Source organism: Hordeum vulgare, chromosome 3H, assembly GCF_904849725.1.
Source record: "Hordeum vulgare subsp. vulgare chromosome 3H, MorexV3_pseudomolecules_assembly, whole genome shotgun sequence".
NCBI classification, from domain to species: domain Eukaryota; kingdom Viridiplantae; phylum Streptophyta; class Magnoliopsida; order Poales; family Poaceae; genus Hordeum; species Hordeum vulgare.
The window spans coordinates 616,300,252-616,315,974 of record NC_058520.1 but is presented as its reverse complement, the minus strand read 5'-3'; the positions used below and the strand labels follow the sequence as shown (position 1 = coordinate 616,315,974).

At 41.7% G+C, this 15,723-nt stretch overlaps 1 protein-coding gene across 1 annotated transcript; it reads left to right on the top strand.

Moving 5' to 3' along the window:
* The first annotated feature begins 11,605 nt into the window (after window positions 1–11,605).
* LOC123445705 (probable dual-specificity RNA methyltransferase RlmN) lies at window positions 11,606–14,423 on the top strand. The gene is made up of 10 exons (XM_045122731.1): window positions 11,606–11,829; window positions 11,915–11,990; window positions 12,085–12,182; window positions 12,299–12,397; window positions 12,481–12,567; window positions 12,684–12,800; window positions 12,946–13,049; window positions 13,281–13,420; window positions 13,544–13,680; window positions 13,775–14,423. The coding sequence occupies exons 1-10, from the start codon at window positions 11,674–11,676 to the stop codon at window positions 13,976–13,978; spliced, it is 1,218 nt and encodes a 405-aa protein (XP_044978666.1). The 5' UTR covers window positions 11,606–11,673; the 3' UTR covers window positions 13,979–14,423.
* Window positions 14,424–15,723: the final 1,300 nt, after the last annotated feature.

The following is a 15,723-nucleotide window of genomic DNA, read 5'->3' as shown; positions in this document are numbered from 1 at the left end:
TGATTACCTTCAACCTGTTCGACCTAGCAAACCACTGATTGGCTATGTTATCGCTTGCTTATCCATGTTGTTAGCGTTGCTAGTTGCAGGTGCAGATGCTTCCATGTGATAACATGGGTTCCTTGTCTTATCACCATATTAAATGCTATTTAATTTAATGCACCTATATACTTGGTAAAAGGTGGAAGGCTCGGCCTTTCTAGCCTGGTGTTTTGTTCCACCTTTGCCCCCTTAGTTTCGGCTACCGGTGTTATGTTCCATAATTGAGCGCTCCTAACACGATCGGGGTTGTTATGGGGACCCCCTTGATAATTCGTTTTAGATTAAAGCTGGTCTGGCAAGGCCCAACATTGGTTCTACATTTGCCCAACATAATGATTTTGTTAATATTGAAATGCATAGGGCGTCATGAACCCGAGGAGTAATTTTACATAACAGGGGGGCCAGTGCTGATGGTGTTGGTCCCAAACGGTCTGCCTGCGGGGCCACCGCGAGGAAACTCGAGGTTTGGCACTCGTAGCTAGTTCCATCCGTCGTGTCCTGGGAACGAGATATGCGGATCCTATCGGGATCGTCGACACGTCGGGCGGCCTTGCTGGATTAGTTTTACCTTTGATGAGATATCTTGTGCATCGGGATTCCGGTGATGCTTTGGATAATCTCAGAGTTGAGGTTTTCCACTAGGGAATCAGACGAGATCGCGAGCTTCGTGATTGAGGATTTCTATGAGGCTTGTGGTAATTTGTGATGGACTAGTTGGAGCACCCCTGCAGGGTTAAATCTTTTCGGAAAGCCGTGCCCGCGGTTATGTGGCAACGTGGAAACTTTGTTTAACACTAGTTCTAGATAACTTGAAGTTAACTTAATTAAAATATGCCAACTGTGTGCGTAACTGTGACTGTCTCTTTCGTGAGTTCCTTCTCCGATCAAGGACACAGTGGGGTTATGTCTGACGTAGGTAGGTGTTCAGGATCATTCATTTTATCATCAGTAGTCACGTCCGCTATGCGTAGATCTTCCCCCTCTTATTTTCTTGTACTCGTAAGTTGGCCACCAAATATATGCTTAGTCGCTGCAGCAACCTCACCACTTAACCATACCTCACCCATTAAGCTTTGCTAGTCTTGATACCTTTGGAAATGAGATTGCTGAGTCCCCCTGTGGCTCACAGATTACTACAACACCAGTTGCAGGTACAGGTAAAGGTTACTTGACGCGAGCGCGTTGCTTGTTCATTTGGAGTTGCTTCTTCTTCTTCTTCTTCATCGATCTAGGATGGGTTCCAGGCCGGCAGCCTGGGATAGCAAGGATGGACGTCGTTCTTCTTTTCTCGTTTGCTTTCGTCCGTAGTCGGACCCTGCTCTTACTCTTGATGATTATGTAATGTACTGATGTGACTCTGATGTAGCTTGTGGCGAGTGTAAGCCAATTCTATATATATATCTCTTCTTTTTAGTACATGTACTTGTAACGATATCCATTCTTGCGACACGACGAGATGCACTTCTATCCCTGACGAGGCCTTTGTGCCAAATTGAGAATAGGGTCGCATCTTGAGCGTGACAATAGTATAGGTGGATAATTCTCATAGACTTTAGATATCTAACTTAAGGATTGGGCGTGCTTCACCGTGATGTTGTTGTTGGTTCGGATTTTGAAAAGAAAATGTTATTCCGTTTGATGTGTGGGGAGACGATTGAGTGTTTTTGTATAAATATAATTTAGTGTTTGGTTAAGCACATGCAAGTCCTTCACATTTAATTTTTGAACACATGAAAATCCTCCACATCACCAAGAACATGCAAACCCTCCACATCATCTATTCTTTTATCAACAATCATTTTAGTATTTTGTATAAATCCCCGGCACAAACGTGTGATGTATTATCTAGTTCTAATCAAAGTTGAGCTAAGTAGAAGTGATCACACTAATTTTAGGCATATCTAACTGTCCCTATGACCCATCTTTTTCGAGCTTCAGTTCACTAGTTGTTACTCCCTCTCTGTGTACTTGTAGTTGGAGAGAACTAAACTAGTTTTTTCCATCTAGAAGTATTTAGGTACATAGGAAGTAGTTGTTAGTCCAAACCCGATGTCCAATCCGATACTCTATAATTCACTCCTTCCTCTTTCTCATTGCACACCGTCACTGATTGTCCGCACGAAGCTCCTCGCGCCTTCCACTTTCTCATTTCTCCTCCTCCCTATGTCGCATGATGGTAATAGTACAGAGGCGCGTGTCTTTTGCTTGCCACACGAAGATCTGGTTGGGATAACATATTAGAAACCCATCAGATAAAAGCTCGAAAAACTGACTTTTAAGGATTGAAAAAAAACACATGCCGAATGGCCCCTCCATATATCAAAATGCTAGTGCAGTCACCAATAATGACAAGTACGTAACGTGTATCATGAGCATATGTGAAAATGCTGGCGGCGGCGATGGACACAGCGACACTGACCATGGCGATGCCAATGGTCAGGCTCACTTTGCCCCGAGGTGCAGAGTAAAGGAGAAATATAACAAGATAGAACACCTGACACATATCATGCGACGAAGATATAGTATGAGATAAGTTGGACCACCACTAATTATTGCACTAAAATAGTGAAATTATTGCATTCCACTTCGGATACATGAATCTGGCAATTAAACATGTTAAAAAATCTCTGGAACATATGTATAATATTTAAGTTGGGGACAAAGAAAAAGAGGATCACCTCGAATCTGATGCCAACAACATTGATAATAACAAGAGCGTGGTGAAAGGATCTGCAAGCCCGTACATCTACCAGGCAATGGAGCTGGTAAGAGTAGGCAGAAAAATGTCAAGCTTGTTTGCGCCGACTTCCCCAGCCCTATGTATGGCCTAAAGCGTCGGACTACCACAAATTAAATGGTTTATTAGCAATCACAATTGTTTAACAATTTGTTTTACAAGAAACTAATGTGGCTAGTTGAGATCTTACACGTAGACCGTAAAGACCTCTTGAAAAGACGTTACCCAAAACAAAGATAACCACCTCACGAGGCTGCTCGGGCGATGGCAAGGGTGAAGGTGCATCCCTGCGAACCCAATCAATCTAAAGGAACACATGAGCTATAGTACAAGTAAAAAGGCTCTGCCTCTAAGTCGCATGATGGGAATACAAAAATTACAATGACAATGTGGGGACTAGGATGAGTTGTGGCGTTGAGTGTGGAGGGCATTTCTAGAATATCATACAGTGCATAAGGAAATATTATTTACATTATACTAAACTCTTTTACTTTATTTAAGCCATTGGTTGGTATTCCATTTTATCCTATTAGCAAAACGACAACATATAATGCTCCCAAATATTACGATATATAATATTAGAAATACAATTCTAATACACTAATTATACATACATATGCATTAGGTTGACAACATTTTATGACAGAGTTTGTTTGAGACATTTTTTGCTAAAATTTCTTCTATTCAAATGCATCCCCTAAAATCAATGTGAGAAAGCCCAAAATCGTATTAGTCTCTACATCAATTCGCAGCACTTATGTCTTCGCATATACTTTGGTATATTTAAATATATTGTAAATACTGAAGACTATAGAGTAGCATGTTTAACAAATATGTTGATAGATACTTCTAGGGGGTACATAGGTGATTTAACATAGGTATAACTAAATATAAAACTCTAGAATATAAATGAGATTCCTACAAGTTGTTTGTCTTACAATCACTAGTATTACTAGTTTATGTGTCCATTCATAATAAACTAGCATTATTAATGACATTATAAATATTCAGATCTTATATTATAAGGGACATTTACATATTTCCTCCTAATTTCGGCCCCACCTCATCTTTACCCCTAAATAAAAACAGTGTTCAACTATACCCCTCTTTCGTTAAGTGCGCTTATAGAAATACCATTCCGTACATATTCCGTCCAGTCAAAGGCCTTTGACCATTAAGGGCGCGTATAGAAAAATGTAACGGTCAAAGGCCTTTGACCGCTAACGGCGCATATGAAAAAATGTAACGGTCAAAGGCCTTTGACTGGATGGAAAATGTACGAAAGGGCATTTTCATAAGTGCACTTAACGAAAGAGGGACAAAGTTGAGCACTGTTTTTATTAAGGGGTAAAGATGAGGCCGGGCCAAAATTAGGGAAAAAATGGAATTGGCCCATATTATAATGTCTCTAGATTGCTCTCAATCTTTAAATCATACATTCGAATGTTATAGTGAGATTATGTCTAATCAAGAAATACTCATAGTTTCATACACGAAATGCATCATTTGATTTTAACTAATAGCCATGTATGTGCAATGCACGTTGATATTAGGTCGAATATTAATTGTACATTGATATTATGTATAATATTAATAACATGTTACTTAAGTGGCCACCAAAGACGTTGATAGTAGCATATGTATGATATTAGTTGCGTGCTAAACGCAATTGGTGCTCAACACTAGGGTGATTAGATTGATGTGGTTTGACAATTGAGATTATTTGAATGTACCCCACTCGTGCCTTTATATATATACCATGTAGAAAATTTCTCATATCTTTCATCGTAGAATTAAATATTTTAGTAGGCACTTAATTTGGTAAACACTTATTGATTTTTTCAAAGAAGCTATAATTCTATTTGTTAAGCCAACATGAGGTGGAATAGTTGATGCAATTTTTGTGAAAAACATGGGGAAAAGGAAATTAATTCAATTTATAAAGTAAAATAAATAAAAAGTAAAAAAATAGAACGAGAATAATTAGAAGAAAGCCAGGGCCAGAAAATCATACAAGCATTGAGAAATTACGAGGGAAATAAAATGAAATGAGTGGGGAGGATGGCATGACAAAGTACCGCCCATAAGCAAACCCCGAGACACAACAACACCTGCGGACGAGCCAGATATCCTCATGATATGATACTAGTGCAAACACAATCAATGACTGTCATCGACATTGACCGTAAAACTCCGTGACAAAGAGCGTGATACTGGGCAATGCAATACCCGATACCGTCAATAAGCCACGAGCCTTAATTTGACTAGTTTCCATTCCGGCCTCGAAGTCCAACTCAATCGCATATAAGCCAAGTGCATCATCCATGTACTATGTTAAACAATTGACGTCATATCTCTTTGCTAACTCCTTTTTAGGGAAAACTATATATTCAACTCATCACAAAGAAACAAAAAGGAGAATCAACCTATGGTTGGATGATTGTAGAGATAGTTATATCCCATCTCACCAGGATTCAAGTCCTGGAGCTCGCATTATTCTTGAATTTATTTTAAGATTTACAACTATTAGAGCATATTTCTCCATATGTGGTTTTGATAATTGATGACAATCCCTATGGACTAATGGTTGCATTGAGTTATATTCGAAGGATTTGTCCATAGGCACTTCTTGAAGTCCATCTGTTGGTTTCAAGGAGTTTATATGGTGACCAAGTTGGTTATCCATAGATTGGTCATGTGAGAGTTGAGCTTATAGCAAGCATGTCTTGAAGAAGAAGATTGTGTGAGCATTCATGTTTACCTTGAAGACATCATCTTTATGAAGAGAGAAGATAAGATACAAGGTTGATCAAGACTAAGTCAATGAGTGAATTAAGTTGATCAACACACAAAGTGTACAAGATATACCGAGAGGAAGTGATCCGATGGTATGGTAAGCATTGTCCATTATGCTTTGTGTGTTGGGGAACGTCACAAGAGAAACATAAAATTTCCTACGCTCACCAAGATCAATCTATGAAGACTAACATCTACGAGAGGGGGTAGATGGGGACTGCATGTACATACCCTTGTAGACCGCTAAGAGGAAGCGTTGAGAAACGTGGTTGATGTAGTCGAACGTCTTGACGATCCAATCACAATCCGTCCCGCAATCCGATCACGAATGTCCCGATCAAGTGCTAAACAGACGTCACCTCCGCGTTCCGCACACGTACAGCCCGATGACGCCTTCACCACCTCGATCTAGCGAGCGTGGGTGAAGTGGAAGATGAGTTCTCCGGTAGCACAACTGCATGATGGCGGCGGTGGTGGTGCGATCACAGCAGGGCTTCGTCAAGGGCTGTCGCAAACACGTTTCAAATGAGAAATCGATCTAGGGAGAGAGGTAGGGATGCACCTATGCCTTGGGGTGGTGCTTGTGCTTCCCTCTCTCTATATGTATAGGAGGAGGGGGTAGGTAGGGCGCAGCCTTGGCCCCTCCTCTAAGGAGGGCTGGTCGCCAAAGAGGGTAAGAGTCCACCTCCAACAAGGGAGGTGGACACCCTAGGGAGGACTCCTCCACCCTTGGGCGCATAGGCCCTATAGGGGTTGGATGCCCAGCCCACCAGGGGCTGGTGCGCCACCTCTTAGCCCCATGTGGGCCTCCAGGATGGGTGGGCCCTCCCGGTGGACCCTCAGAACCCTTTTGGCACTCCCGGTACAATACCGAAAACACCCAAAACGTTTTCGGAACCCGAATACCACTTTCCTATATATAAATCTTTATCTCCGGACCATTCCGGAGCTCCTCGTGAGGTCCAGTACCTCATTAGGGACTCCGAACAACTTTCGGTCACCAACATATATAACTCAAGAATACCAAATTGATCGTCACCGAACGTTAAGTGTGCAGACCCTGCGGGTTCGAGAACTATGCAGACATGACCGAGACACCTCTACAGTCAATAAACAATAGCAGGACATGGATGACCATATTGGTTCCCACATATTCTATGAATTTCTATATTGGTCGAACCAACGATGTCAAGGATTCATCTAATCCCATACGTTGTTCCCTTTGTCGATCGGTATGTTACTTGCCCGAGATTCGATCGTCGGTATCTCCATACCTAGTTCAATATCGTTACCGGCAAGTCTCTTTACTTGTTCCGTAATACAAGATCACATGACTAACTCCTTAGACACATTTCTTGCAAGCCTACTGTGATGTTGTATTACGAGTGGGCCCTGAGATACCTCTCCGTCCCACGGAGTGACAAATCCCAGTCTTGATCCATGCTAACTCCACAAACACCCTCGGAAATACCCGTAGAGCATCTTTATAATCACCCAGTTACATTGTGACGTTTGATACACACAAGGCATTCCTCAGTGTCAGTGAGTTGCATGATCTCATGGTCATAGGAACAGATACATTAACATGCAGAAAGCAATGGCAGTAATCTAGATACGATCAAACACTATGCTTACGGTTTGGGTCTTGTCCATCACATCATTCTCCTAATGATGTGATCCCATTATTAAATGAAAATTCATGTCTACGGCTAGGAAACCTTAGCCATCTTTGATCAATGAGCTAGTCTAGTAGAGGCTCATGACACGGTGTTGTCTATGTATCCACACATGTCTTTGAGTTTCCAATCAATACAATTATAGCATGGATAATAAACGATTATCATGAACAAGGAAATATGATAATAACTAATTTATTATTAGCTCCAGGGCATATTTCCAACATTGTGTGCTAACCCATGGTCTACGTGAGAGTTCTTTGTGGGGTTAGGTATATTTACATGGGCTTGCATCAAGAGGAAGATCCCATACAACCCATGGAGGATGACATCAAGTGGTGATCATCATCAAGGTTGCGGTGCACAAGTTCAAGTGAAGCATCATAGAGAGATCATGCTTGAAGCTTGCCATCCATTGTGGTGACAATGGACTTGTGAAGATGCGCCAAGGAGTGGCTCACCCATAGTGTAGTATGTGGGAGCAATCTATTAGTCTTCATTGAGCCGGCACAATCAAGAAATGTGTTCCATCTTGAGGAGGACATGATCGTCATCATCATCTAGCTCAAGTGGACTATGCGCAAGGCAAATGTTTGACCTTGATAGGATTTTCTATTTTACCGGTCTTATGGTGGTAGTTGGGAGACCGGGTTATAGGACTGATAGTCGTACTAACAAGGGGGCTCTCTAGTGAGTACCTTGATCGTATCATTCTTTGAGAACTCAAACCATTGCATTCTTGGCATCATCATCTTTCTTGGTTCTTGTTGGGATTTCCTCTTTGTGAGTCTTAGAGCTTATGGTCATCTTCATGACAAGCTGGAGTTCATCGAAAACGGAGTCCATATGCATCTTCTATGATGTTTCCGATGTTGGGGTTTTTGCCGGTTCTTCATTCATAGAGATTTCACATCTCTATATCATTGGCATTTTCATACCGCCTCTTCTTAAGATAACCTTGAGTTTGCTCAATTCGGAGCTCGTACACGAAAATTATGGCAGTTTCATTTCTCAAGACAGTTTTTAGTGCTCAAGCGGTAGTACCGCTTGGTACCACGGTAGTACCGCTTAGGAGGTACTTCTGCTCTATACTACCGCTGCTACTACCGCTTATTTTGATGGTTCTGTTGGTCTGCTCTTCACTCACGGCAATATCACGGTTGTAGGGTGGTAGTACCTCCCGTGCGGTAGTACCGCTACTACTATCGCTTATTTTGGGGTACTGGATTCTTACTACATTCCAAGCGGTAGTACCGCTGGGAAGGCTGGTAGTACCCCGGAGGCACTACCGCCTCGAGGTTTCTGTCGTTTTGCATGCTTTTCCTGAAACTACCGCGCTAAGAAGTAGTACTGCTCAACCGAGCGGTAGTACCGCTTGTGCATAACGTGTGCACATAACGGTTGGATTTAGGGAGACCTTAAAAGGGGTCTTCTTCCCCATTTCTCCTTAACTCTTGAGCTCGTGTTGTTTCTCCATTGTTGACTTCCTTCCAGCTTGCTAACTTTCAATCTCTCCAATGATACTTGCTAGTTCTTGAGGGAAAAGAGAGAGGAGATCTAGATCAACATTTCCACCAATGACTTTCTCCTCTATGTGAGGGGAACCCCTTGGATCTAGATCTTGTAGTTTTTCGTGTTCTTCTTCATTCTTCCTCTCATTTTCTTCCATAACATTAGCTGTTTGTGGTGGGATTTGGCAGAGAAGGACTTGGGCACTTCGTGTGCCCTTGCCATTGCATCTGGTGCATAGGTTTGAGTTCTCCACGGTAATACGTGAAAGTGATGTTTGATAAGCTTATTATTCTTACGTGTTTGAGCACCCTAGTGCTTGTTCCTCTTGGTTGCCTTGGTGCCCTATATGGTTGGTGGTGTCTTGGAGCTCAATCATTGTGGTGTAAAACTTCGGGCAAGCGTCGGGGTCTTCAATTAGGTTGTGGAGACTACCCCAAGCAATTTTGTACGGGTACTAGTGACCGCCCCCAAGGGTTGTCAACGTATACGGGTTCGGTGACCGCCCCCAAGGGTTACCATTTTGTACGGGGTCGGTGACCGCCCTCAAGGGTCCCTTAGTGGAATCACGACATCTTGCCTTGTGCGATGACGTGAGGAGATTACGGTGGCCCTAATGACTTCTTAGGGAGCATTGTGCCTCCACACCGCTCCAAACAGATATTAGCATCCGCAAGAGTGTGAACTTCGGGATACATCATCGTCTCGTCGTGCCTCGGTTATCTCTTACCCGAGCCCTTTACTTATGCACTTTACTTTGTGATAGCCATCTTGTTTTATGTTATATATCGTGCTAACACTTAGTTGTTTATCCTCTTTAGCATAAGTTATTCATGCACATAGGTGAGCCTAATTGTTTTAGGTTTTGTGCTTGACTAATAAATGTTAGTTTTATTTTATTTTTGTTCAAGCCTAAACCGTAGTTATTTTAAAGCGCCTATTCCTTCCCCCTCTAGGCGACATCCACGTCCTTTCACGGCGATGCGCATTTAATGGGAGGAGACATTTCCGACGATGACGAGGTGCCTACAATGACTTCGGAAATCTTAAGATGATATGCCGGCTAAGCCTCTCGGAGGTGCTCATAAGGATATGATGTGCGTGTATCGTTCTTAGGAATGAGTGTATGCTAGTATATATAAGCTCTTGCGACTGTACTATGTTAAAAAAAAGAAAAACAACATTAGGCTGAGAACAAAGGGTCCGCTCCCCAAAACTTACTACCGAGCATTCGTTATCAACATCAGAATTTCCTATTTACCGCATTTTGCGGCAAGTAGTCGACGAGTCGCACACCCGACCCATCCTAGGGTAGTTTTTGTGAACTTTCTGGAAGCTTTCTTACCAGTTTTGCAACCATTTAGAAGTTGTTAAACCGGTTTTTTTAATCTTTTTCTGTGGGTTTTTCGGCTTTCTTTTCAGTGTTTGTTCTTCTTCCTTTTTTCTTTTCTATTCTTTTTTTATTTATCTGTTTGTTGTTGTCTTTTCTTTATTCATTTGTATGTTTGTTTTTTTCTTATAATTTTAGTTTTTATTTTCTTTTCTGTTTACTTTTGCTTCTGTTCGTTTTGATTTCCTTTTTTCTGTTTTCAAGTTTATTTTCATTTTTCCAAAAAATATTTTCGAAATTTTAAATATTGTTTAGAATTCAGAAAATTGTTCCTACTTTCACATTATGTTCATAATTTCAAAAATGTTTGTAACTTGAAAAAGTTTGAAATTTCAAAACAAATTACAAATTCTAAATATTTTGTTTGAGATTCACAAAAAAATGTTCAAAAAATTAAAAGTGCTCATTTTCAAAATTTATTCACAAATTTTTAAAATGTTCCCATTCTCGAAATTGTTCACAAATTCACGTTTTATTCCCGTTCCTATTCACAAATTCAAATTTTAAAAAAATGTTCATGTTGACAAATTTTTGTTCGGATTTACAAAAGTTTTTTCAGTTTTCAAAGTTTGGTCACCAATTTACAAAAGTTGTTTCGGTTTTCAAAAAATATTCAAAATTTTAGAAAAAAGCTTCCTTTTTATTTGCCTGGCCAACTCTATAAGAATGTTCACATTTTCAAAATTGTTCTAGATTTTCCAATTTATCTCACTTTAAAAACAAATTGTTCTGAATTGAAAAAGGTATACTTTATTTCAAATTTTGTTCACCAATTCAAAAAATGTTCACGTTTTCAAAACTTGTTCTGGAATTTTGAAAAAAATTCATGCTTTCAAAAATATTCTCATTTTTAAAATTTTACTAGAAATTAGAAAAAAAATCAATTTTCAAATATTATTCAGAATGTCAAAAGATGTCGCATATTTCAAATTTTGTTTGCACATTTAAAAAATGTTCACCTTTTAAAATAATTACCACAAATTTGAAATTTCTACACAATTCTAAAATATGGAGAGAAATTTTGAAAATTGTTCATGTTTGTTACAAATAAATCGTAACTTCAATAAAGTGTTCGAAATTTGACACACTGTTTGCAATTTCTTGAAGTAATGTTGAGTTTACGTGGCTACATTTAGTCCTTTAGAGTTTGCTCTTCTCCTTATGAAAGCAATGCTTGATAGGTTCACTGGTTAGCCAGAAACATGTACAAGTTGTAGGTCCGAGTTTGAATCCCAGCTCGGAGGCCACAATCTTTTTGCCAATTTTTCGTCCGACAGCTTGTTTCAGTTCAACTCGAATGGACGTGTCCTGTGCGAAGGGACGTCATCCACACACACAAAACAAACATCTCCTCAAATCTTATGTGGCCGGGCTGGCCGTTGTCTAACACCAAAAATCGTCCACGGGCGGCCCACATGGCAGGATGAAAAGCCCAAGACGAACACTCGAAGGGACGGGAAGTGGATGAGGCACCGAGGCAGCAGCAGGCAGTGTAATCCTCAGCAGCAGCACTAGGAAAAAGAATGGCCGCGCCGCAGCAGGTCCGCGCCGTGCCGCTGGCGCGCGCGCTCCGCCTGCGCACTCGCGCCTCCGCCGCCGCCCCGCCGGAGACCTCCCGACGCGCGCTCCTCGGCCTCACGGAGCCCGAGCTCCGCCAGCTCGCCGTCGACCTCGGCCAGGTAAGCCCGAAACCAGAGCCCCGCGCAAAGGCGCCGCCTTTTTTCTTCTCCTTACTTACCTTCCCCGTGTACTGCCGGCTCGCAGCAAAGCTACCGGGGGAAGCAGCTGCACGACCTCGTATACAAGAACAGGGCCAAGCAGGTCGAGGAGTTCGCCTACGGTGGGTTGCCATTGGGCCATGCGCGCCACCTGTTTGTTGTTTTGCCTCGGCCGCTCTCGTCCTGACCGTGCTTTGGCTGCTCGTCGTTGTGTAGTGCCCAAGGTGTTCCGGGAGGCGCTGGTTGGCGCGGGATGGAACGTCGGCCGATCGCCCGTGCACCATGCAGTCACTGCCACCGATGGCACCACCAAGGTACGCCGATCGAGGTTCCCACGACATTGTGAAGTCAGAGACGGAGCCGTGTGATTGGTGAGTTTGGAGAGGCTCATGATGACTCTGTATGTTGGTCCAATGCTCCTACCTTGCAGATACTTCTCAAGCTGGAGGACAACAGGTTGGTGGAGACGGTAGGGATCCCTGTCGACGACAGGGGCACGCCTAGGCTCACCGCCTGCGTTTCATCACAGGTGATTTGGAACCGGTGTTTCGGATGCTTGCCACTGCTTCAGCTAGCTGAGTGTTCCTCACAGTATCAATGGTGCTTATGCAGGTCGGCTGCCCCTTGCGTTGCTCGTTTTGTGCCACAGGGAAGGGAGGGTTCGCAAGGAACCTTAAGGGCCACGAGATAGTCGAGCAGGTTATTTCTCTCTCTCTCTCCCAGCAACGCCGCTACCTTGCAGTTGCAAGTTGTTATAAACAGGCTGAAATTGCGTTTTTTTTGTTGCATGGTGGATTGATGTTGTGGTATTGCAGGTGTTGGCCATAGAGGAGTCATTCAAACACAGGGTGACAAATGTAGTGTTCATGGGGATGGGCGAGCCCATGTTGAACCTCAAAGCAGTTCTGGAGGCACACCAATGCTTGAATAAGGTATGTTGAATTGGCAAGTCACCGAGTTGTGTGTTCGCTTGAGCTCAGATAATTTTCGTAATACATTCGACCGTACTTTGTGTATGCTTAATAAGAAGATGTTTGACATGTGTCCTGTCACTCAACATGAATATATTATTTTCAGGAACTAAAGATTGGGCAAAGGATGATGACAATCTCAACAGTAGGAGTTCCCAACACGATAAGTAAGCTAGCATCTCACAAGCTTCAGTCGACACTGGCAGTCAGGTACGATGTCAAAATATTCCAAACTTGGGTTCTTAGCATCAATAATAGACAATGTGGCCTTGGTTTATGCTTACTACTTACCAAAATTACTTAATACTCTGTATTCCTTGCAAGAACCTCCCCCCTTTTGGCATTGTCCAAACTCTGGGCTTAGCTGAAAGAAACTGTCTATTACAAGCAGCATTTGCTTCTATAATTTGTCTTCTGACTATTTTGCTGTACTCGTATCAGCCTGCATGCCCCAAATCAGAGGTTGCGTGAAACAATTGTTCCAAGTGCGAAGGCATATCCTCTGGAAGCACTAATGGATGACTGCAAGAATTATTTCCTCGAAACTGGACGCAGAGTATCCTTCGAGTACACTCTGCTAGGTAATCCAACTATGCCTTCACATTGAATGATCCATCTATCTGATGGAGATGGATGTTCAAAACTGCATTATGGTTTCAGCCATTGTCACCTGACATGATTGAATTGTTCTTTTTCTTTTTCAGCTGGGATTAACGATGAAAAGGCACACGCTGAAGAACTTGCAGCGCTGTTGCATGCATGTGGAGGCGGTTATCATGTGAACCTGATTCCCTATAACCCGGTAGAAGGTTCTGAGTACAAGAGGCCGTACAGAAAAGCGGTATGCTATCTATCTCATTCTTCGTCACAAAGCGTATCATGGAACTTGTTTTGGGTTTGAGATTGTTAGTATTTGTGTTGGTGATTTCGCACAGATTCAAGCTTTTGTTGATGCGTTGGAATCTCGGAAGATCACGGTCAGCGTCAGACAGACCCGTGGGCTTGACGCTAATGCGGCTTGTGGGCAGCTCAGAAATGAGTTCCAGAAGAATCCTCTGCTTGAGTCGTCCACGCCCTCTGAGCCTAACCAACTGCTTGAGTCATCTTCGCCCTCGGAGCCCAGCCTTGTTCCTGCTTAGTGATGGAATATATCTCAATTATGTAGAAATTGAGATTGTTGTGAATTTCTGCATTCTAAAGTTCACACAGGCCCTGAATTGCTCTGCTCACATAGATCACTGGCTTATAAGTTATAAAAGATGATTCGGACGAAGCCTTTTGTGGCTAATGAGTTTATTAATATTCGGTGTGAGAGGCTCCTGTTCAGTTGATATTTGAAGGATTTTTGTTGAGATATGAAGTATTCTGCATGAAGTTAGTATATGTATTTAAGTGTCAAAAAAAAGTTAGTATATGCATTTGATACAAGTTCTGTATATTGGCAGAGAATTTTGGAACTATATATGGTTATGGATGCTGTCAAACCTTATGTCATAATTATCTGAATTTTATATAACTGTCCTCCAAAATGTTGAAATAAATTCATAAGAATTAAGAAGAAATTATCAGGTAAAAGAATATCAATGAAAGAAAAAAATACTCCCTCTGTTCACTTTTACTGCCTGCAGTATGCTTACTTGGCAGGAAAAATGTTACATTGTGTTCCTTCTTGCTAACATTGAGTCCCTTAAGGCATTTATGGAGCCGGTCCTAATGATGCACGATACCTGCCACTAATCCGCGCCTTGAACAGAGGCATGGTAAGAGTTTCGACTATATCATGTCTTTCAGATATATACATTCTTCTTACACAAGTCAAGTGTGGGTTACTATATTGCTTACTATCTTACTATTTTGTTCAAAGACATTAGCTCTGTGCCTTCGGTGATGGATGATCACCAGGGTGATATGACAATTATTTTCGTCATAAGATGAAACTGTTGTTGGTAACAAATCACCTTAAAATTATCTTTCTGATCAATCTATTGAGTCATTTCTATAAGTGTCGGAAATAGCCCTAGAGGTCGTACTACAGTAAAATCACATGATACGCATCAATCAACTTTAATATCACCTACATACTCCAATATCACAACAAGTATTCATGAGTTAATTATTCGATATGCATAAAAATATCAGATTCATAATATTCAATCCAACACAAAGAACTTTAAAGATTACCCAAAGTTTCTATCAAAGAAAGTAGAATGAAAACATGTATCAACCTATATGCCTAGATTACCCCAATGTCACATCGAAAATTCGCAAGTTGATTATCAAAACATACATCAAATGACTGAATAGAACACCCCATTATCACCACAGGTATCAAAATGCAAGACATGCATCAAGTGATCTCGGATCCATAATATTCAAACCGTGCGGCCGTTGGCTCAATAGAACATAACCGTGCGTCTCGATTGTGCACTCGGTTTATATACAAACCGTGCGGCCGTTGGCACTCGGTTTATATATAAACCGTGCGGCCGTTGGCCCTCGATTTATATAAACGGTGACGTGGCTTGCCGTTAGGGCCGGGATGCCGTCAGGTATAAACCGTGTGCCTGCTGAAGGAGGCGTACAGGTCACTGCTTGGTTTATATATAAACCGAGTGTTTTCGCTATGGCTCTCGGCTTACACCTGATAGCCCGGTCTCCAGTGAACCGTGTAGTGTAAACCGGGGGAAACACTCGGTTTATATATAAACTGAGTGTTTGTCAGGTATAAACCAAGTGTTTCGGACACTCGGTTTATAAGTTTTTTTCCTGTAGTGCGTGTATAGGTCAAAATGTATATTTTTCCCATTTGATTGAAAACATATGTTTGTATCACAATTCTTGATATATGAAAATAATATGATGATGATTTAGAACCAAAATGTAT